This window comes from Silene latifolia, chromosome 11, assembly GCF_048544455.1.
Source record: "Silene latifolia isolate original U9 population chromosome 11, ASM4854445v1, whole genome shotgun sequence".
Lineage (NCBI taxonomy): Eukaryota > Viridiplantae > Streptophyta > Magnoliopsida > Caryophyllales > Caryophyllaceae > Silene > Silene latifolia.
In genome coordinates, this window is record NC_133536.1 from 185,460,325 (window position 1) to 185,485,592 (window position 25,268).

Sequence of the window (25,268 nt, forward strand, 5' to 3'; positions counted from 1 at the left end):
CATTTCTTCGGATAGAAGAAGATTATGTAAACACTTGTTCGAAATCTCACCTATCAAATTCCATTGTGGAAGACACACTATTTTTTGAAGAATTCGCCATGATATATATGATCCGTGCATAATATCATGAAAAATAGATACAAATTTTTGACTGCTACTTAGTATCGGCAATAGGTCTGAAAAAATATCGAAAAATAGAAAATTTAGATATTTGTACCCTGTCGAAGTAAGGAATCATGGCATATATGTTTGGAATAGATTCCATTTTGAGAGAGTTGAAAAAACGCTATCTCGTTGAAAGGTTCTATACATCTGCCCTTTCTCAACGCATTTCTTTAGACAAAGACTCCGTTATTTCCTCTTTTCCGATGGTAAATATTTATCAGAACATGGAGTGTAAATCAAACCCATGTTTGAATTGAAATTGAGATACTGATGCAAGTTTTTCCTTTCTGAATCAGATAGATTCATATCTGAAAGAGGTTGATAAAACGTTCTTTCAAAATGGACTATTTGTCCCTCTGTTAGAGGTGTTCCAGAAATGTCTGTGATCGAGTCAATAGTTCTACGAACGAATAAATCGGATCGAATTGTAAAATCGTTAGGTATGAATATGTTAAATACCTGTGACTCGATTGGTGAAATAGTATCTCTCTCCAAAAAAACATGTTTTTTTTTTTTTACCGACACACAAAGCAAATATTTTGTTGCGAATGAACAAGATATCGAGGAATTGTCGATACGTAAAATCATAATTATTGATACGGGCCTTTTCCATGTAACACCCCCATACACCAAGGTGCCTTACCAAGACCATCTAATGCATGAGAGTGCTACCATCTCATTTACCCGAGACAATGAATATCAAATATATCATAAAAGAACGTACTTTAAATAAATAGTTTAAGTGAATACATAAAAATCCAAAGACTGTAAAGTATGATACAATTGTTCCAAATCCAAAAACCAACTAAAGAAAATATACAGTTCGATAACACAACGAAAGACTTCTAATAGACTCGTGATGACTCATGCCCAGCTAATCCCTCGCGCATCTAAATCATACCTGCTCCATAACTGCTCACCATCCCGAATGGATCACCACAGTTTTTAAAATAATTAAACGGGGTCAGTTACTGCTTACACAATATAAGATAATACAACAACAATAATACACACAATTCTCCAACACCGTCACATCACCAATCACCTGGCTAGTCTGAAGGTCTAGTCCTGACAAATTACGGCCGTAACCAGTACTTCTCACAGCCAGTGGGGGACCGCAGCCGTTCCCACCTAAGCCCCGCTCATCAATACCGAGCGTAAACCCATATTCCTTAATTTGCACATCCCCTTTGTGGCGGGTTCCACAAAGGGCGAATCAAGGGCGTGAAGCCACTCCCGCAAGTGACTCCACTCAGCCGAGGGCGCACTTCGCGAACCACAGACAAACAACAACAACCAACTACAACATCAATAATTCCAATTCAATTACGATATAAACAAATGCCATTAACCAACAATCAACAATCAAAAACCAACAACTATCTCATGATCACGTAAGAAATAACTGAGTAGGAAACCCTACCTGGAAACGCAATCACCACAATCGACACAATAACAGATCAGAAACGCTCCTCTACAAAATCACCTCCTATCAATCATACAATCATACAATCACCAACTAATACCAACAATATACCCAAAACCCCCAAATTACCCAATTAGGGTTTAAACCAAAATCAACGAAACAATATAGAAATTGTACTAGGATCTTACCCACAAAGCGACGATCTCAAAGATGTAAATAACTCTTGAATCTGACGACTTAAGCCTTTGGATTTGATAGCAATGTTAGAGAAAAGAGCTACGTAACTTTGTTTTCTCTTTGTGAAACTTAGAATAATGTAAAAAAGTAAAAAGAAACTGGTAAAAATCCTTTATATACCAATCTCGCGTTGCTATCAAAACCCGGCCAAAAACCCGTAAAAACCGACGCACACGATCGATTGGCCCCTACTCTACCGAGTTGCCCCTACTCGATCGAGTACCCAACAGAAAGAAAACTGTCCAGAATGCCAAAACACACTTACTCGTTTGAGTACCCAACAGCTCATAAATCTGAGGTATTACAGTCGTCTCTCCTTAAAATCGAACATCGTCCCCGAAGTTCAAATCCAACCTATAAAACATGAACTCCTAACACTAACTCCACCAACTATGTTTACCTCCACATTATGGCTCACGATCTCGTATCAACTATATTATAGCCTCTCGACACTAACTCCATACATGGCCGAATACCATCCACAAACGCTGCTAGCTCCGTCTCACTAACATATTATCCACTAGAAAATCCAAAATCAAGACAATCCACCAAGCGAGATCAACCACCAAGCAGAATCTTACATTCTACCACCCTTAAAATGAACTTCGTCCTCGAAGTTTACTCATACTCATAAACATCATCACCCAAACTATCAATACTATCGAAGTTTACTCACACCCATAAACATCATACTACTACAAGCACGGCCATGACCTTTAATAAAATCAACCACAACACAAATCCATCCTTTATTCTACACAAACACTCAAACTTCTAATTATACTGCAACATGTACAACCATCAAACTCTCTTTGTTGCATCCTACTCCTCTTAAGATAAATGTTAAATCCTCGTAACCCATTAATACTAGATCCTTTCCTATACTTCCCATAATCCTCATCACCACCGCATGTCAACGATAACCGACTATAACCTCAACAGCTACAACCATTCCTATATCCAGGGTTCTCTTTCTCTAACAGTTCTCATACCTCAGATTATTCTGCACTCCATCTAACCAATATCATAAAATCCTTAGCAAAACCAACACAACAACTCTTCAACATTATTACCGCAAAACGACATACTTCTATATATATGCACTTATCTCCACGGTCATAACTTATGATCCACAATTATTACACACACTCCTATTAGCTTCTCAAGTTCTTTTCTTTTATTACCATAACTTAACATGATACAAAGTCCCAACACTTCGTACTCACTGCCCCAATAAAAGGTTATAAACCACTTGTAGTTTTCAGTTCAATGCCACACATGTACCACAATTTTCTTACCACAACTATATCCACCAATGCCTCATTTAAAACAAGATCAAAAGTATTCTAACAACCTCTCACAACTGTGTTCCATTAACAGAATATTACTATACCATGACAACAACGGAGACATACCCAACTCTCTTTCATTTCATACTCTACCCTCACTCCCAAGCCGAAACTGGTAAGAAGCATCAATAAACAAAACAACAGTCTATATGTCAAAACCGGAAATCAAAGGAAACACCAGTAAACAAAACAACAATCTATATAACTAGTATACACTTTCGAAAACTCGTCTCATAAGTATCCCGTCTACTCCACCACAACCGATGACGGCATCGCAACACCGCCACCAACAGCCGCACCGCAGAGCGAAAGTACCCGCATCACAACACGAAGTACCATGCCCAGATCACCACACGAGACACAACAACCACATCGATAGTCATCAAAATTTATACAATCCTATAAACACTAACTCGGTATAACTTCCTTGATGAGAAAACTTCCTTAAAACTGCTTTACTAGATCACAACGCAACATATTACACGGAATAAACAGATAATAACCTTATGAATATCATACATACTATTACTCATGAGTTAAGAACCTCACACTGTCACTTACATATATCATGAATACAAATACAAGTATAACTAGCCCTTCCAGATCAGCCAAACTATCACTTTTGAATATCATCCTATTAGGTTACCATACACAACATATGACGTGGAACACTCAAATAACGACTTTATAACTATCACACCATACCACTACTCGTGAGGTCAGAACCTCACACAAACATTTACACACATCATATACCCATAATCAAATCTAACTAGTCAATCCTGATCACGTAAGTTACAACTTGATAAAGGTTATCTCTCTCCCGAGCATAACTCGCATGCCCTTCATAGCACAATCTCCCATTCGCATAACTATCAACTTCTGACAAAAGTACTCATATCATTAATATCGAACTACTAGCAATCGTCTCCTATAACCACATCTTATACTCCACCACAACCATACACACCAATCCGGCCTCTACAAAAGCAACATCTTTAAGATGGCTACCTTTCCTATTAATCATCACCCTTAACCACTAGTGACACCACCACAACATCACCATTGTTCGTATAACAAATCTCTTACACTCACCTTTAATTATAAAAATTCCTTTCCTATCTTCGGTTAGCATTCCAAATAACAAGCATCAAATTCATCAACAAAATTTACCTCAACATTCTTCCCAATTCTATCCTTAATTGTATCACCACCTAACTCTCCACCAAAATCTCATATCATGCAGATACTCTACTAACTTCTTACTCCCTTAATTCCTCGAAACTCATGACTAACATGTCGTCCTGAAATTCCTATATAACCATTAAATCACACCCTCATGATATTATCCTACATCTCGACGATTCCTTACTTCCGCATCGCATAATTCCGGTCAACATTCTCTTAGTTTACTCCCCTCATTCTTTTCCTTTTACACTCGACAAAATCAATTAACAATTCAACTCCTTATTCCTACTACCCAACTCTTTATTGCTCCGGTTACCTTCTCATTGCTTCAAAACTCAAAATTCACTAATTCATGTCGTTACCTTCTCACTCTTTCCTTACCATGGACCCTCTCTCATCATGTTACTCACTCACACTTGCCACCAATCACTTCACACTATCAACGTTTACTCTTCAATTTATTGCATCTCCCCTTTTTTCCCCCTCTAGAAACCAAAATTCATTTTATACCGTTAATTGGCCAAGGAAATCACATACTAGTTTCACCTCTTGATGATAGAAATTCCCAAACTCGGCCACTACCTACACATCGCGGCATAACTCGATCTCACTATACACCATTTGTTTCCATCCCTCTATAACGACCTTCCATCACATGTATTCTTAGCCAACACAATACTAACCATCTCTTCCATAAATCCTTACACATCCCAATTTGCCACTATTCGCATCCCTCATCTCAACCTTTTCATTCTCACGTTCCTTACACTTACATCACCCCTTGCCCATATACGCTTACCTCACATTACCCAACTTGCAATTATATCACTCACCACGTCTCACAAAATGATACGTGCATTTTATGTAGTCTTTTTAGCCTATTTTATGCACGTATTTCTATGCTTTTATCGTGGTTTTATGCTACGAAATGCCCCGAATATGCTACTTTGGGTTATTTTGTCTTATTTGCAGGAATAGACCGGAAAGTAGCGGAAATCAAGTCATTTACCGTCCGTTTTGCATGCATTTGGAGAAAGAGTAGATTTGGAGCGGGAATTATAGCTATCTTGGGATGCGTGAAGACGTTTTGGGCGCTAAAAGGACAAGTCAAAGGCAAACTAACGAGAATTGTAGCTGCTGAAGTCAAGACCCACCTGATCGAGTGATTTATTACTCGATCGAGTGGTTTTAGGTGCAATAATCAGTCGATCGAGTGTTTGCTTAGTCGATCGACCAGTTCCTTATATGCCCTTACTCGATCGAGCACTATACATGGTCGATCGAGCTGTTTTCTGGCTGAGTTTGCTCGATCGAGTGATTTCTCTACTCGATCGAGTGGACTATGCTACGGGCTGGGCCTTTTTAGGTTTAATTTCGTTATTAGGTATAAGAAGCCCTATTTTCTTATAAATAGGGAGTCATGATGTCGATGTAAACAGACTTTTACACTCGAATTCTCTTTTTTTTCTTTCCCTTGCTACGTTACTTTAACACTGTCACTTTACTCTTAATTTCCGGATCATTCATTTACAGTAATTTCTTTCCCTTCTTCTCTTTAATTACTTAATGTTTATTATTCGTTCTTTATTTATTTCTTGTTCTCCTTTAATTATGCGTAGCTAATTCCCGTAGTATGTTAGGATTAGGGAAGCCGTGGTAGCGGTGCTTTAACTGTATTAAATAGATTAGCCTTGCGATAGGAATTGTATTAGGCAATTTAATTGTTATCCGGTCAATTGTATGCATGCAGGAGACCAATAATTCTAGTTAACCCCGACCTAGATCGAAAGATTGGAAGGGAAGGCTTGCTTAATTACAATAGGGTATTGCAGTGAGGGCGAAAGTTAAGCTGTTTACACTCTAGGGCGGTTTAAGGACCGAAAGGCGACGACCATAGCTCTTCTTATCAATAGTTTAATCGCCTTAATATTCCCGATAGTATAAGATCTGATAGCTGCCACGGTGGACCGACTCCTAGCATACTCCCTTCCCTCTTGTTGTTAGTTTCTCTTATTTTTCTCTCTCGCCTATTAGTTTAGTTCAACAATCAATTCAAAACCCCCACACTGTGACACCCTGACAGACCGAATTAGGCAGATAGATAGCAACTTAGCCTCCCTGTGGAGATCGACCCTACTTGCCGCTGACTTCTGTTAGCAGTAATCTAGGTATTTATTTTTGGTACATAACGACCGTATCAAATTTTGGCGCCGTTGCCGGGGAGGCGACGCTTTTTATCTGTTTAATTTTGCTTGTCCTTTCGCCTCAAGGGAAGACTAAGTACCTTGAGGCTGTTCTTATCTTTCTCTTTAGTGCTGTTTTGATAGGCTCACAGGTTTATTAGACAGGCTACTGAGGGAGATTATCGAAGGGAAGGCTTGAGTACCTTCGATCCCTCTTGCCAAGATGACATCTGTCTCCCGACTAATTGCCCAGTTTGAAGCCCAAGCTGAGAAACCTGCTAGTTGGGAAAGGAAGAAATCTTGGGGATGTGGTCCTGCTGAGCACAATGCAGCCGTAGTTGTGCCGCCACATCCACCCCTTCAATGGCCACCGCAACAAGATCCTCGTGATGTAGAGAAAAAAGAAATCGCGGAGCTGAGATCCTTCGTTCTGGAATTTGGTAGACATATGGGTGCTCAAGCCACTGAGATTGCTGAGTTGCAGTCTGAAATTGCTCGGTTAACAGCCGGGTTGGTTGCTCGGCAATCAAAAGAGGTGTGCTTGACCAAGAGCGGTTTTTCCCATGAAGAACCCGCGTTGCCCGATGCTGAAAATGACTTCCATATTTCGGATGAAGACTTTCTATCGTATTTCCGGCGTATGCAAGGATACCAGCGCATGACAGGGAAGAATCACTCGATCGAGTGACATATAATGGTCGATCGAGTGAATTTCCGAAGAAAAACGATCCTCGATCGAGTAATATCTCTTCTCGATCGAGTGACATGCAGGACGACAGTGCTCGATCGAGTGATTTTGTTACTCGATCGAGTGAGATGCGGGAGGAAGTTGGTCGATCGAGTGATTATTCTGCTCGATCGACTGAAATGGCCATTGGGAGCTTTGGTTCGTCATTTTGGTTTGATATGGATGACGAGTCTGACGATGATTACGGTGAACCTCCCCTATTCACGGTAGAGTCGGATACACTTGAAGTCTGCGATCTACGGGGCGGATTCCACCGAGGAGGTTGATGAAGAAGCGATTGAGACAAGAATTTCTCCTAGCACGGAAGAGGTAATAAACTCTTTTACCTATGATTCCGTCATTGAGAGCGACCAATCCGAGGTAGTAAACGATAATTTTATTATTGTTTGTTCTAATAGTATTTTGCCTCGTTTGACTCATGTTTGTTCCTTTTAAGGTTATACCTCCTCTCATGTGGTCGATTAATTTAAAGATTTTTCACCGTCCTCATCATTTCAAAACTCGTTAATCAATCGGGACCCTTATATATTGTGATTGCTCCCGCTCCTTTATTATGTGGATAAATTTAGGAGCACCCATAGGAAATTTGTCAGACTTAAACGGTCTTATATTTTAATTTCCTATTCTGTTATTCCACTTTGGTGCTACTTATGCTTTTGTGTAGCACATGCGCAGCTATTTGACAGGTTGCTGCGCGCTTTGAGCTGTTTTGATCATGATTAATCATAGAGGCTCGAAGAAAAGAAGGTCGAGCTGGGACCTGACTGAAGCTAGCGCTATCCGGGAGGCAACCCGGCGATTTTATTTTATTTTTTTATTCAATTTCAGTTGTAATAAATGGTTTTATACCATAGACTATCTCAGTAAGCTTGTTTTTGTTAGTTTGCGGGCTGTTTTTCATTGCATTTTTGCGGAATACGGCGAGGATCACTCGATCGAGTACTTGTTGTACTCGATCGAGCCCTTTAGCCGAGAGATCTTCTTGATCGAAGCGGACCATCCTCTCGATCGACCACTGCGAAACAAAACCACTCGATCGACCACATCACCATTCGATCGAGCAGTTTTTGAGCGCCCACTCACTCGATCGACCACTGTTGGACGGACATCGAGTATATTTGACTTGGATTAGCTTCCTGAGACGGTTTTCCGGGCCCTTAGCAACCTCCCATTTCATGGTCGGTTTGGGGAGGTCCCTTATTTCGCGCTATCTTGTAAGTTTTCCGCATTTACTCTTTTCCTCCTTTAGTTTGCATTTCCTTTCCATGTTTTGGTACAATGGGGGCATTGTACGGTTTGGTTTGGGGAGGTTATGCATCCATATCTGTGTCTGCATATCTGTGTCTGCATATTGTTTTTAATGCATTTATGTTATCACGTTTTATTTATGTTTGCATTGTTGTTTATTTTTGTTTAAATGCATAAATTCTCATAAAAATTGAAAAATTGTTAAAATTCAAAAAAATTCATGTTTATTTTTGCATATAGGTTGAGTCGGAACGGTAGATCTCAATGATGATATTGCACTGCAACTGTCTTTTTGCTTAAGCCTTGCATTGAACTATATATTCTATTAGCATTGTCTTATTGCATAATCTACGAGTTTATGTTTAAATTTAGCTGAACGAATAGACTTGACCTGAAATTTTGGCAACCTACTTATAATTTCTAAGGAATTAGAGCCTTATAAACTGGTGACATTTATGACCAGTTTCATGTAGGATTGTGAGTAGTTACTCCTTGCATAACATGTATCATCAATTTGCACATATATGAAATTCAATTGCTTTTTGCCGTCATACATTCGGGTTAGTGGTTGGTGTCACATGCAGGGAGGTGCTTACATTTTCCCTTTTCTTTCATTTTTACCCATAAACTCCACATTAGCCAAATTTGCCAGTTGACCCTTTAGCTACATCCAAATTTAGCCTGCCTTGTCAAGCTAGTTTAGTGTATGTTTTGCGGTATATATTTCATTGTATCAAATATTGGCGCATATTCTATTGAATTGGAGTTGGTAATCTATGAAGGAGAGGAGGATGATGAAAAGAAAAAAATGTGATGAAAAAAAGAATCGAAAAAAAAAGGAAAATGAAAAATGAAAAAAAAAAGGAATGAAAAAGAAGAAACCGAAAGAAATAGAAAAGAAAAAAAAGAGATGTTTGATTATGAGACGGTTTCTGCTCCTATGTTCTATCTTACATTATTTGAGGAGTATGTTTGGTTCGGTTTGGTGAGATTTTATGCCAAATGAAGGGCATGTGCTTAATTCATAAGTGCTTAAGAATTGGATGTTGTCATATGGTTCTGTTTAGGTACTAGCTTGATCACCTATACCTCCACACTCCCATAAATGTTTTGCCTTTTCTTACCCATTGCCTCACTTTACCATATCTTTGTAAGCCCTCGGCTGTGGCAGGACCTTGTTTGGTTGGAATGTATGTATGGTAGTTAGAATTGTCTGTCATATTAGTTGCATGCATGCTATGTAGGTCGTAGTCTAGGTGAGCGACTATTTTTCTTCCTCTCTTACATATATATGCTTGCCCTTTGCTTCATGAGAGAAAGAGTGACCCGTGAGAGTCCATTATTAAAGGTCTTGCAAGGTCGACGGTTCGACTTTTTTTTAAACATCCTATAACTCGTTTGCATTTGACTGTCTGCTATAAGTGTTAGTTTGCTTGCATTAAATTGGCTTAAGTGGGCATTTGTAGCTAGCTCTGAGTTATTTTTCCGTTCCATTAGCATATAGTTTTGAGTTTACTCGAGGACGAGTAAAGGTTTGGTTTGGGGAGATTTGATACGTGCATTTTATGTAGTCTTTTTAGCCTATTTTATGCACGTATTTCTATGCTTTTATCGTGGTTTTATGCTACGAAATGCCCCGAATATGCTACTTTGGGTTATTTTGTCTTATTTGCAGGAATAGACCGGAAAGTAGCGGAAATCAAGTCATTTACCGTCCGTTTTGCATGCATTTGGAGAAAGAGTAGATTTGGAGCGGGAATTATAGCTGTCTTGGGATGCGTGAAGACGTTTTGGGCGCTAAAAGGACAAGTCAAAGGCAAACTAACGAGAATTGTAGCTGCTGAAGTCAAGACCCACCTGATCGAGTGATTTATTACTCGATCGAGTGGTTTTAGGTGCAATAATCAGTCGATCGAGTGTTTGCTTAGTCGATCGACCAGTTCCTTATATGCCCTTACTCGATCGAGCACTATACATGGTCGATCGAGTTGTTTTCTGGCTGAGTTTGCTCGATCGAGTGATTTCTCTACTCGATCGAGTGGACTATGCTACGGGCTGGGCCTTTTTAGGTTTAATTTCGTTATTAGGTATAAGAAGCCCTATTTTCTTATAAATAGGGAGTCATGATGTCGATGTAAACAGACTTTTACACTCGAATTCTCTTTTTTTTCTTTCCCTTGCTACGTTACTTTAACACTGTCACTTTACTCTTAATTTCCTGGATCATTCATTTACGAATTTCTTTCCCTTCTTCTCTTTAATTACTTAATGTTTATTATTCGTTCTTTATTTATTTCTTGTTCTCCTTTAATTATGCGTAGCTAATTCCCGTAGTATGTTAGGATTAGGGAAGCCGTGGTAGCGATGCTTTAACTGTATTAAATAGATTAGCCTTGCGATAGGAATTGTATTAGGCAATTTAATTGTTATCCGGTCAATTGTATGCATGCAGGAGACCAATAATTCTAGTTAACCCCGACCTAGATCGAAAGATTGGAAGGGAAGGCTTGCTTAATTACAATAGGGTATTGCAGTGAGGGCGAAAGTTAAGCTGTTTACACTCTAGGGCGGTTTAAGGACCGAAAGGCGACGACCATAGCTCTTCTTATCAATAGTTTAATCGCCTTAATATTCCCGATAGTATAAGATCTGATAGCTGCCACGGTGGACCGACTCCTAGCATACTCCCTTCCCTCTTGTTGTTAGTTTCTCTTATTTTTCTCTCTCGCCTATTAGTTTAGTTCAACAATTAATTCAAAACCCCCACACTGTGACACCCTGACAGACCGAATTAGGCAGATAGATAGCAACTTAGCCTCCCTGTGGAGATCGACCCTACTTGCCGCTGACTTCTGTTAGCAGTAATCTAGGTATTTATTTTTGGTACATAACGACCGTATCACAAAACATGCTCCATACCTCGATATAGCTCATCAATCTTCCCTTTCTTTTTCCACTATCCATCACAACCACATTTAACTCAGGTCCTCCCCACTAAACTCATACCCATCATACGGTGCTACTCTTACATCATAAGATTGGGTAACTTATGCATCATGACCAACACATATGTAAAAAAATGCATAAAGGAGCAAAGGAATTCCTTTCAATTAAATATGATATGCGACGAGGTAAAAATATAAGCATATGACCCAAAACAGGGGTTACTAGATCGAGTACAGCCTACTCGATCGAGTAGGTGAAGATCAGAAGCACATATAATAAATTACCATGGCTACTCGATCGAGTAAGGGGTACTCAATCGAGTACCAAGAGGTGCACTCGATCGAGTAAGGGCTACTCGATCGAGTACCCTACGTAGTTCTTAACACTGTCCAATTTTCGTAAAACGGTCATATCTCACTCATTTCTTGGTCATTTTAGGCGTGTGACCTATTGTTCGAATCGTAAGAGAACAAGCTATCTCCTCCAAGTAGAATCACATCAAAATCATACATGTATATAAAGTAAAAAAGCTTAAAGACAACTTCTCTGTAATCGGACAACATAATAACTACTTGATTTTTCTTCCAAACAACTTAAACGTCAACAATGCAACCAAAAGAGACTCGATTCTTGAATAACCAGTATCTCTAACCACATGTTACTATTCACAAAAGCCATCCATCATGTTCATACAATATTCAACTTACCAATCATATACTACCCGTATTTTTTTATTCTATAACTTTACATATAAACAATAATAACATAATATACAACATCAAATTCCCCATTCCTATGTTACTAACATAACAACATTATAAAATTCACTTCCGTCATATAAACGTGCTTAAATAATGAAATCATTTTCTTATGCAATATTACCTAACCTTTTCCACCAATCCATCCATCATACACTTTATCCAACATATGCATATGAAATAACAGTAAACAAGTAGCTTAACCACAAATTGTATTACTAAGATGTTAGTATAACACATCACATCTCCGCATGCTTTTAACTTTATAACTTTCGTAATAACAAATTAGTATAACATATCACGTCCCTTAATCACATGTTACTAAAATTGCCACATTATAAATCACTTCCACCATACAACATGCTTAACCACAAATCATATTATCATATACGATTACTTTCATCCTTTCCACCACATCCTCCATTCAACCACATATCCATCCTTCCAACATATTCATATGAACATTAGTAAACACATAGTGATGCCATGACACCCTATAGTGACCGGTTCAAAGTTCTAGGACGAGTTCGCGACTTTAAGACGTCTTCCAAGTCTTTGCATTAGCTCCTAACAACTCCTACTCTGATTCATTTTAGTTTGACTCCCTAGGTTCATTAGATTCATTAGTTACAGGTTCCAAGATTTGCCCATCCTACATGTAATACCCCCATACACCAAGGTGCCTTACCAAGACCATCTAATGCATGAGAGTGCTACCATCTCGTTTACCCGAGGCAATGAATATCAAATAGACCATAAAAGAACGTACTTTAAATAAATAGTTTAAGTGAATACATCAAAATCCAAAGACTGTAAAGTATGATACAATTGTTCCAAATCCAAAAACCAACTAAAGAAAATATACAGTTCGATAACACAGCGGAAGACTTATAATAGACTCGTGATGACTCATTCCCAGCTAATCCCTCGCGCATCTAAATCATACCTGCTCAATAACTGCTCACCATCCCCGAATGGATCACCACAATTTTTAAAACAATTAAATGGGGTAAGTTATTGCTTTCACAATATAAGATAATACAACAATAACAATACACACAATTCTCCAACACCGTCACATCACCAATCACCTGACTAATCTTAAGGTCTAGTCCTGCCAGAGTACGGCCGCAACCAATACTCCTCACCGCCAGTGGGGGACCACAGTTATTCCCACCTAAGCCCCGCTCATCAATACCAAGTGCAAACTCAAGTTCCTTAATGTGCACGTCCCATTTATAGCCGGTTCCACAAAGTGCGAATCAAGGGCGTGAAGCAACTCCAGCAAGTGACTCCACTCAGCCGATGGCGCACCTCGCGAACCACATACAAACAAGAACAACATCAACAATTCCAATTCAATTACGATATAAACAAATGCCATTAACCAACAACCAACAATCAACAACCAACAACTATCTCATGATCATGTAAACAATAACTGAGTAGGAAATTCTACCTCGTAATGCAATCACTATAATCGATACAACAACAGATTAGAAACGCTCCTCTACGAAATCACCTCCTATCGATCATACAAACATATAATCACCAACTAATACCAACAATACACCCAAAACCCCCAAATTACGCAATTAGGGTTTAAACAAAAATCAACAAAATAATATAAAATTGTACTAGGATCTTACCCACAAAGCGATGGTCTCAAAGACGTAAAGAACTCTTTAATCTGATGACTCAAGCATTTGGATTTAATAGCAATGTGAGAGAGAAGAGCTACGTAACTTTGTTTTCTCTTTGTGAAACTTAGAATAATGTAAAAAGTAAAAAGAAACTGGTAAAAATCCTTTATATACCAATCTCGCGTTGCTCCTTTCCTCTGACTATTGGAGTAACTCAAGATCAAGTGTAGCAGGTTCTCTTTCCTTTTTCCTTGCGAAATGGGGCGGCCGAATTGTTGCGTGATTTAGATATTGAGGCTCATAGTGTTACTGATTAGAATACCTTAACTCTTTCATTCTACAAGAGGTATTTCCCACCCCAGAAACCTAATGCATTACGGAGTCAGATTATAAGTTTTAAACATGGGTCCATTTTAAAAGGTTGGCTTGTTCTGTTACTCACCATGGCTATCAGATTTGGTTCCTTTGTAACCAATTCTATAATGGGTATATGATGATCATAGAGCTTTACTTGACTCCTTTGCCAATGGGAGATTCCAAAACAACACAAATGATGAAACTGCCTGGAAGTTAATAGATGATATGGCTACTCACACTGGTGAGTATGGTAACCCAAGGGGAAGTACGAGGGGGAATGGTTTAGATAGTGCGATTGCAGCACAGTTGGAGGCCTTAACTGCTCAAATAGCCAAATTGAAGACATCCCAGTCCTTGGGAAAGTAGAAAACGGTTTATGCCATGGTTCAACAAGAGGTGTCTTGTGAAAGATGTGGAATTGATGGACATACTGCAATGCGGTGTATGAGTACAATTGAACAAGTTCACGCTTTTCAATTATTTAAACATTGTACTCCCTATTCCAACTTCTTCGCTGAAAGAAGTCAGAATGTGTTTAATCAAACCCCGTAGCAGAATGCTTATATTATTCCCCAGAATCGTGGTAATCAACCACAAGGGAATTTTGTTAGGCAAAACCAAGGAGGTCAACAATTTCAGCAGATGCAACCTTCTTAACAAGCTCCTAATAATGATATGGCTGAGATGAAAGCTTTGTTGCAACAGAGTTGGGTAATTCAATGATAAGTCCATTTTATATACTTTTTAACCCCTTATTTCAGCTCTATTTTACATGTCATTTGAACTAATGTTAGTGATGTAATGAGCTTATTCTGTGTTCTAGTTGTGTTTGCTCGTATTCATTGCATTTTGTAGGAAATTAAGCTTTTAATAGCTTTTCTCCGTCAAAGTAGCAAGCACATGAGTTCACGAGGCTAAAAAGACTAAGCATGACCTCGGAAGGGTATTTTGGTAATTTCCAAGCCCGAGTAAGAAGTATGAAGCTTGGTTTGATATGCAAAATGATCATACAAACTAAAGCCCAAAAGAAAAGTCCAAGTTCATGTGGAAAATGATAAGCTTAGGATCCCATTTGAAGCATTCAACCGGAGGAATTATGAGGCATTAAAACATAACATTAGATTTCCTTTGCAATTTAAGACGGAATTAAGAGAAATAACCAAAAAACACACGACCCCGATCGGGGTGTGGTGTCCCCGATCGGGGTGATCTCCTTCTTAATTGTTTACGTTTTATCTCTCACTCCTATATAAAGGGTGTTTATCATACACTTCTTACTGCCTCATACACCACTTTCTTACTCTTACTTTATTCCTTATATTAGTTTTAGAATAGGTTAGCATTTCCTTTATGTTATTTACATTTCCTTTAACATTTTAATATTGTATTACAATTTCCATTCTAGTATTTGTTCTTCAATTCCAAGTTTCATTCTAATTTTTAAGGTAATTCTATTTCTTGTATTGTTTTGTTATTTCCTTTGTCATTTCCATTATTAGTTAGTTATCATGTTCACTTTATCATTTGTCATTAGTTTTGTTTACATTATGCAAGAATAGTTTAATTTGTCTAGGAAACAAGGGAAACAATGCATAAATAGTTCTTGCAATTGTTGAATTAAGATGTTACAATATCGTTCCATTGTTTCTATCACATGTTTGCATTGTATTGTTAGTCTTTGATTATTGGCCACTTTTTTAGATTAAATTTGTTAATTAACTTTTATAAGTCGAGGGGCACGAAATTGAATTAGACTAAACATGTGTTAGTAGAATGACCTAGTCATAACGAGAGTTCTCTAGGACCCGATCTATGGTTGACAATAAGGCCGAGAGGTGGTTGTCTTTAAGCCTAAACAATTTACGATTGTATCAATTCCTATGATTAACTTGAGCATTTACATAATTTTCATGTGTGACCCGACCTCCCTAGACTATTCCTTTATCATTATTGTTTTCTTCCATTATCCAACCAAACAATCATATGTTAACCGACCTTGATAGAATTTACTTCATAACAACTTGTTTAGAAACTTCCGTCTCCTTGTGTTCGACCCCTATTACTACATTCATTTGTGTCTAGGGTATTTATCTTTGATTAGGTTGCGACATCCTATCATTCAACAAAAGCAAACGGCTCAAATTTGTTAACTTGTAGCTCATAATAAGATGTTAGACACTCAAGTTGCTCAATTGGCGGTTCAAAATCCTTCAAAACAGCCCGACAATCTTCCTCCTCAAGGTAAAAAAGCACATGAACAAGTTAATGCTATTTCACTGAGGTGCGGTACTACTTATCAAAGTCTAGAGTTGCCTATTGATGAAGATGTGATCCCCTACATGCATCCTAAGGGATTGAGTAACCTGGTGTTGAGTGATGACGAGAAAGAAATAAGCTAAGATAAAACACGAGGTAAAAAGAAAAATGAAATAGTGGGAAAAGCAGTGTGTACTAGATCGAGTAGCCTCAGGCTCGATCGAGTATCCACTCCAGAAGGCGATGTTTCTCGTTTTTCAGGTACGGCTTTTGGTGAAAATAGGGTACTCAATCGAGTGACCCCTGAACTCGATCGAGTAACTCCTTTGACGGACGTCAGTGATTAAAAATCCTAGAGTAAAGCAAAAGAAGCCGAGACAATTACAATTGCATTACCTTTTCCACACCGACTACAGAAATCCAAGCTTGATCAGCAGATTGGGAGGTTCATGGAGGTAGTGAAGAATCTTCAAGTTAGTGTGCCATTTACTGAATTGGTCACTCAAGTGCCGGCTTATGCGAAGTTTCTCAAGGAGATATTGACAAAGAGGAGATCTTTCAATGAAGTGGAGACGGTCGCTTTTACTGGAAAGTGTAGTGCGATGTTGCAATCTCGTTCACCACCTAAGCTTAAGGATCCATGGAGTTTTTCTATTCCTTTTACTATTGGTCCATTAGGTATTGGCAATGCTATTTGTGATTTAGGAGCGAGTGTTAGTGTCACACCGTATAAAATTTGCAAACAACTAAACATGACCAAGCTTAAATGTACTAGTATGATCCTGCAAATGCCTGACATATCTATTAAGTGGCCTATAGGTGTCTTAGAAAATATGCCAGTTAGAGTAGGGAAATTTTTCATCCCAGTTGACTTTGTAGTAATAAACATGACTGAGGATTCTCGAATTCCTATCATTCTAGGACGACCATTCTTGCACACAGCTGGGGCGGTTATAAATGTTAGGTATGAGAGTATTACGTTCAATATTGGAGATGACACTATCACTTTTAGTCTTGATAAGGCGTCACGCCCTCCTGACTTAAAAGCTTCTTGTTATATGATTAATGTTATTGACCCAACTATTGATGAATGCATTGCTTTGTGTTTGGAAATGAATTAGTTTGACGCCCCTGCTGTTGCGTCAGAACCATGGGGCAAGGAAGTAGATGAGATAGAGAAGTTGATCTATGGACATGAGCCTCATCCTGAGATGGTTTACAGCCTTGAGGTAAGTGAAGATTTGGAAGCTGAGCTTGATGCTCTAGAGGCTGAGATATGTAAAAACGTCCCGTCACTGAGGTACGTGAAGATGTGGCTTCCCCTATAACGAGAGAGCATGTGTATCCTTTTCCCATCAATGATAAGATGGGTTTGGACGAGCATCCATGCTCGTATTTTACATTGGACTTTGAGTTTGTCGAGCCCGAATATTATTCATTGCTAATTTTATTTGCTAGTATTATATCTGTGTGCTACTTATGTCTTTGCGTAGCTGTAGATACCCAGTATCTTGTGAGTCTCAAATAAACACCGGATGATTATCGGACTACAACATGTTTAGGAATCGCAGCGTTTGATCGACAGTTTTGTACAACTATACGTCGGAAAACTTAAAACGATTTCGAAAATAAAACATTTCAAAACTTTTCAAAAGTACCTGGAGTGTTTAATGCATGACGACGGGGTCAAAATGACACTAATTAGAGTCAAAACCGATACCGGACCAAAAACCGACTCAAAATTCAAAACCCGACTCCAACAACGAGTTAAACCGAGTCAAACACAAAAAATAAACTTTTCAAATACTTCCATGTTAAGGTTTCCCGAAATCCTTAATGGTTAAGTACAAATCAAGTTCATCCAAATCCTAGGATAGAACAAATCATGATTTCACTTGCGTGAAAGCAAAAGGATAACCGAAGACACGCAAAATGGCTCGAGCCTCTTCGAGCAGCCCATGCGGCCACGTCGCTCAAAATGCACACAATCACCCATTTTCCTATAAATACCCCCTCAAATGCCACCATTTGAGAGTTATGCGAGTGTCCGCCCCCTTACCTCTCTCTTAAAATTCTAGACTCGACTTCTCAAGTCACAAACCGACACGTGTTTAGGACCTACCGGTCGTAAACACAAGCCGTACACATTGTTTGGTACCGTCATCGTGCATTAAACCACTTGACCGACCATCTCGACCACTACACCATCGCTAAACTTAAAAAACTCTTTTACTTTGCTAAAACGGTTTTTCAAACCGAGTTTTCCGACCAAACAAGTTGATGCACTTTCAACGGTTTCTCGTCTCAAGCCTAGCATGTAAGTATGAGGGTGTAAAAATATTCTTCTATCATGTTTTTCATTTGTTTCATGACTATAACATGCTAAATCATGCATAACATGGTCCAAACATGGGGTGAATGAGCCAAAACCGGATTTTCGGTTGAGGCAGGGGCTGTTTATGTAGCAGGCAGGGTCGCGCCTAAAGCCCCTCCCAACCTTAAATCCAACCGTGTTTGGTCTCTTCTTCCCCTTTATTTTCATTTCATATTTGTAATCGGTTTTTACCATTTTAAATATTTCAAACCATTTTTTTATGACAAGTTTTTAACCATAAAACATTTTTCACCCTTGGTTCCTAATACCATGACGGTTTAATCCGTGTTTCGGTGATAATATTTGGTTAAGTACATTATAAAAGGTATTTTAAAACCCTTAATTTCATTTCTTTACATTTTGAAGGATATTTTAAAGCCTTTCTCATTTCTTTACATTTTGAAAACAAATGTATTAGTCACCAACATAAAATCATCCTTGGTTCTACATACCATATCGGGTTTTAACCCGGGTACGATGACGAACGTTGAATAATTACAAACAAATGAACTTAAAACAATTAATTCATAATCATTCTCAAAACTATTCGTGTCAAGCTTGCAAAACTGAACCCGACATCGAATATTGTCAAAACAATGACGATTATTCAAGTCTCGTTCTTCAAATCAACACAAAAACGGCCTAAACGGCCTTTTCAAATCAAGACGGGTTTAAACGCCCACTTTTCAATACATTTTACGAACTTTTTCAATGGTCAGAAGACGCCTTCCATCATCTGTTGACCCGCGCCTAAACAGCCCACTCATTTTTCCATTTTCAAACCAGAGCAGACCCACTTGCATCGCCAACAGGCTCACGCCTATATTGGCTGCCTGATGTAAGGTCTGTTCCCCTTACAACATTTGTCTAGGACGATCCTAAATTCGGTTAACCCGAATACAAGACGGATCAGATGACAAATCTGCCCATTTTACATTATATTTGCAAAACGTCTTACTAAGACAATGGATCACGTTATGCACCATAAACTTAACTCGGTAAATGGATGTTTAATTTTCGTCTTGCATGCAAGTCAACATTAAATCCAACTCGACATCAAATACTTGATACTTGGATTAAAACAACCGATATAGAAAGCTCACATGTTAGGTTTAAACTAGTGGATGCGCATTCATGCATTTACCCGTTTTATCAACTTTTGCATTTAACCAACCAAGATCGATCAGTGGAGGCCGCTACCGTGGGCGGGATTGGGTGTCCGATTAAAGGGCTTCTCAATACGTACCTTCACCTCTTACTCAGAAACTTTGGATAGTGGACGACCTTATCCAGGGCATACGAGAATTATTCTAGAGATATGATACTAAAGAGCGATGATTCCTTATCTTTAGTACCTATGTCAAACATCGCTTTTTGCTTTTGTTGACCTAGGTATAAAGTGGATTCGAACGGGTTCCAAGCATCCCACAAATGCTTGGTAGCGACTCCGAACATCTCGTGCATCATTTCGAGACCCTTGCCGAGACGAAACCGACCGATCTAAAACGATCCTGTCGAAAGAATCTTTACGCCGCCAAGCGTGGCTTTCAAACAGACTGCTGCCGTGTCCACAGATCGGCTGGGCATCCGTAGGTGGGCCATGTCCACAGATTGGCGACTCTGCTGGGAAAACTAGGACACTTTTGTCTTTGTAATCCCTAGATGGTGAGACTCGAACGAGGTCTTAGTTTAAATGCATTAATTGATATTACGGTCATAGTGGGGTTCCTTGTCCGGGCCCACAACCCAACCCTTTTCGGCCAATTGGCTCGTCTCGTCAGCGTAAGTTTTATCATCCCCGCGTTTTGAATCCCGATTGGGTCAAGCATACCATTGACGTTACACATTTCTGTTTCGTCAAAAAGCTTTCATCTCCTTCGAGCACGAGGCTAGAGCACCCTCCTTACAGCCACCCTTTAAGCCAAAAAGTTTGGATTGGTATCCCTCTCGAAAATCGGGGTTTGATTGCTTGGTGTGTAACCCACCCTTTAAGCCAAAATCCGTGTCAGCATTATGGATAATATAATGAAATTGCGAGTGCTTATGTACTATGTGATCATAAGTCCTTCCGTGTCATTTCAACTTTCAAAAACACCCTTTTGCACCGTTATAATGGCCATTTCAAAAACTTGGTCTCTCGCCGACTGTTGCATTTCAAACACGCCTTTCTAGGTCGTCGTAATGATGATTTTCAAACCCGATTTTCTACAAACATTTCAAACACGCCTTTCTAGGCCGTCGTAATGACGATTTTCAAACCCGGTTTCCTACAACCATTTCAACACGCCTTTCTAGGCCGTCGTAAGGACGATTTTCAAACCCGGTTTTCTATAACCATTTCAACACACCTTTCTAGGCCGTCGTAATGACGATTTTCAAACTCGGTTTTCTACAACCATTTCAAACACGCCTTTCTAGACCGTCGTAATGACGATTTTCAAACCCGGTTTTCTACAACCATTTCAACATGCCTTTTTAGGCTGTCATAATGACGATTTTTAAACCCGGTTTTTACAACCATTTCAAACACGCCTTTCTAGGCCGTCGTAATGACGACTTTCAAACCCGTTTTTCTACAGACATTTCAAACACGTCTTTCTAGGCCTTCGTAATGACGATTTTTAAACCCGGTTTCTACAACCATTTTAAAACACCTTTTTACGCCGTTATAATCGCCGCGTCAAGACACGGATTTTAACCCGTCTCGCACCGACAATGGCTCTTTCAAAACCCGAGAAAGGCACATACTCCTTTTTCGAGACATTTTCAAAATCCCGAGGACTATACACCGTCCCCTATACCTTATCAAACATTTCAAAACTCGATTTTCAAAAGATACAATTTTGAATTTCAAAAAAAAAACCGTCTCTGGAAACAGTACATTATTTTCCGAGCCGACTCAAACGCAAACCGTCTTTTGAAAACAAACTTATGATAACTCTTCAACTGACCGACTTTCGGAGATCCCTATTCCTCGGAAGCCATCCATAAAAGTGACAAACGAATCTTTTTCAAAATCTCTATTTTCGAAAACTTCAGTCCACCATTCCAATTCCGCCACGTGTCTATCGAGTCGAAGCAAGCATACTTATGGGTCTTTACTTACGAGTCATCTCACCATGAGACTCGTCCAACGGCGTCACGCCACTACGTTGGATGCAATTCACAATCCGGTCAACACCGTCACGTTATAAATCGAGTTAGCACCGATGTACCACACACGGTTATCCTCGTCTTGTTGAGTCTGATCTCTGTTCCGTCCTTTGTGTTGTCTGCGTTTAGTCCTTGAACCATGTCGGATTGAGATGTAATGTGAGCCGTTTTTCTGCCTCAAAACCATGGCCCCGTCTTCAACTTCGTCCAACAACAATAATGACAACAGAGATGTTACAACTGCCAAGCTAACCAGCCTGCTCACTGCCCTCAAGGTCACCTTGGACTGTGTCGAGACACGTATCGTCACCCTGGAAAACAAGGAAACTGGAGAACACAACACTCTGCCTTTGAATGAAACTGAGAAAAGGCTCAAACTCCTGGAAGAACAACTCCTAGATCGGGGTAACAACATCCACCTCGAAAACAATCGAAGATTTGAACCCTTTAGGGATCAACTACCCGACAACTTTACCTTGACTGATGTACCCAAATTCAAGGGAGTGGAGGACCCACTCAATCACATTTGACCTTTCGAAGACTACATGGCCATAAAGGGGGTCAAACAGGAACACTTCACCGGGATCTTTCCATCATCCCTGGAGTCGATCCCTCGCCAATGGTACTACTCCCTCGACCCGAAGAACCTCACAACCTGGGACGAGGTCGCAGTTGAGTTTGCTAAGAAATATGCCGACAATGTCGAAATCCAGGGCAACACCCATTGGAGGAGAGTAAGCACTCAATTGGTCACCAAGCCAAGCGAGTCAACTTTGGTAGAGAAGTTTGTCAACAATCTCCGCCCGGTGTATGCCAACTTACTGAGATACCAAAACATCGAGATGTTCTCGGATCTACAAATCCTTGGAACCCGCATCCAAGACGACCTCCGAAAGGGTGTCCTAGCCAAAACCACCGGTAGAGGCTACCAGGGATCTACATCGACCGGATATCGCCTCTATGGTCAAATAAACAAAATTGAAGAGATCAACCTTCTCGAGCCAACCGCAAAAAGAATTGAGCGCCCTCAAAGAGTGTTCACGAACCTAGGGTCGACTTATGAAAGCCCCCTGAAAAGGCTTATGGACCAAGGGAAACTACAACCAATCGGACCCATTCCGGATCCATCTGAAGCTAAGAAGACTTGTTTCTGGAATCCCAATGCCTACCGCCAATGCCACCAAGGGAAAGGTCATGACACAGAAATCTGTTTTAAGCTCAAACACGGCATTCAGAACATGATTGAGAAAGGGGAATTAACTTTGCGTCCACCGAAAAAACCAAACAACAAGACAAACCCTTTTGGAATCCATGCTATCTCCGATGATGAGCCAACCTTATACTGCTCACACCTCATCCTACCAATTGATGATGAGGTGAATGCCTTGGAGAAGGATGCCTCGGACGGGGTATTCGTGTTCAGCGCCGCAACCATGCTTGCCATGTTCCAACAAGTTGAGGAGGCTATAGCCAGTCTCTCAGAAAGGATTACTCGGCTTGACGACGCTTACCACCGGTATATTTTCAACCCACCAACACCAACACCACGCCCGAGGGAGGGTCCTCCAAACATCCGAAACTACCCTCACCAGGAAGGTTTGCTCCCGCGACCATTCAGGCACGCACCCCACCAAAATTACCTCCACAATAATCAACCTCACAATAATCAACCTCACAAAAACTACCCACCAAGGAATACCCCTCTGAGGTAATCTCAAGATCCCGAAATCAATGGTATCTAGAGAGACGATGTGGAGGATGTCTATGTGGTTCCGGGAATGGGGAAACAGGCAAAAGAAATCGGTCACCTTACCCGGTCTTGATGCCCCTATCAAAACCCAAACAGATCAACGGTCGTTCCAACTTCCAACAACGAATGACCAGGTCGTCCCGGACGCGGACGCTCAACCAAGGGTTCCCGAAAACGCAATCCTCAAATAGCTACAGAAAGCAAAGGCAGAAATTTCAATTTGGCAACTAATTGCCACATCCTTCAAACATCGGCAAGCTCTACTGCAAGCCTTGGGAAAGCTGACTGTTCCCTCTACCTCCTCTCCTGAAGAGGTGGTAACATATATGACAAGGGATGTCCCTGATTTGAACTACCCGATTATCTTCTATAATGAAGATATCCTCCCATTCGGAGCCAACCATAACCCAGCCCTATACATCACCGTACAATGACTAAAAAAGAATGTGCCTATGGTTCTAGTGGATGACGGATCTGCGGTTAATGTTATTCCCCTCAAGACGGCTCATAAGCTGGGTATCAAAGAAACTAATTTGGTCCCAACTAATCAAGGAGTGTGCGCCTATGACGGCACTCGTCGTAAGGTTGCGGGGCTTATCACCCTAACCATTACAATTCGACCCTTGGAAAGATAACCCAGTTTTCAGGTAGTCGACATTGACGCCTCCTTCAACATGCTTCTGGGATGCCCCTGGATTCACACCGTCAAGGCAGTTACCTCAACCCTTTGCCATAAAATCAGGGTCCCCTTCAACGGGAAGACGATCACAATTCCCGCTTCCCCAATCAAAGCCGTCATGAAAAAAGAAATAGCCTCCCAGGCAATTGAGGAGGACGACAACGAAATGTGGGGATTCCGGGATGTGAATGCTCTAACCGATGAATCAACACCTTTTGATTGTGACCCATTTTCCAATCTCACAGTCAACCGCATTCTGATAAGCCAGGTTTATTTCCCGGTTCTACCCCTCAATCCACTGAAGAGCACCTTACCTCCTTAAAACAGGCTAAGGACCCTAACATCCCCTTCGGGCTAGGCTATGAACCTACCGATGAAGACATCTAGGAGATGAACCTCCTAATACGGAAACGCAAGAAGCACGGAGTTATTCTCTGTCCCTATCATTTGACCCTCAATGGATACTTCATCTCCAAGGGAGAATCTGAGCTCTATCACGGCTTTCTTAAGCCGATCTATGATTCCGTGACCAAGGTCCGACATCCGGGTGTAGAAGTCTTTCAAGATTGCTACTTCTTCCCTGACAACACCAAAGCTACATCAACCAAGTCTGAGTCAACCCCATGCCTCGACGGACAAGCTGTCACTCTCCTCTTCGGAGAAGACAGCATCAAGCACCTCGGCTATGAGGACATCATCAACATCGCTCTAAAGGACAACCAGTTTGACCCCACCGCCTTAATCTCTGCTACTGACCCGGAGAAATCTACATAACGCTGGAGGAAAACTGTCAAATGGACCGATCGTC

General features: G+C 40.2%; 1 protein-coding gene across 1 annotated transcript; it reads left to right on the forward strand.

Annotated features, from left to right (window-relative positions):
• Nucleotides 1–6,996: 6,996 nt before the first annotated feature.
• Nucleotides 6,997–18,043, forward strand: LOC141614480 (uncharacterized). The gene is made up of 4 exons (XM_074433225.1): nucleotides 6,997–7,186; nucleotides 17,012–17,571; nucleotides 17,626–17,804; nucleotides 17,998–18,043. The coding sequence occupies exons 1-4, from the start codon at nucleotides 6,997–6,999 to the stop codon at nucleotides 18,041–18,043; spliced, it is 975 nt and encodes a 324-aa protein (XP_074289326.1).
• Nucleotides 18,044–25,268: the final 7,225 nt, after the last annotated feature.

What these genes read in the sequence shown, in the direction of transcription:
- LOC141614480 (XM_074433225.1), top strand. Translation starts at nt 6,997, where the DNA reads ATGGGTGCTCAAGCCACTGAGATTGCTGAGTTGCAGTCTGAAATTGCT. An exon ending in CTTCTTGTTATATGATTAAT is followed by an intron (nt 17,572 to 17,625) that starts GTTATTGACCCA and finishes GAAATGAATTAG; the next exon opens with TTTGACGCCCCTGCTGTTGC. An exon ending in AAAAACGTCCCGTCACTGAG is followed by an intron (nt 17,805 to 17,997) that starts GTACGTGAAGAT and finishes GTCTTTGCGTAG; the next exon opens with CTGTAGATACCCAGTATCTT.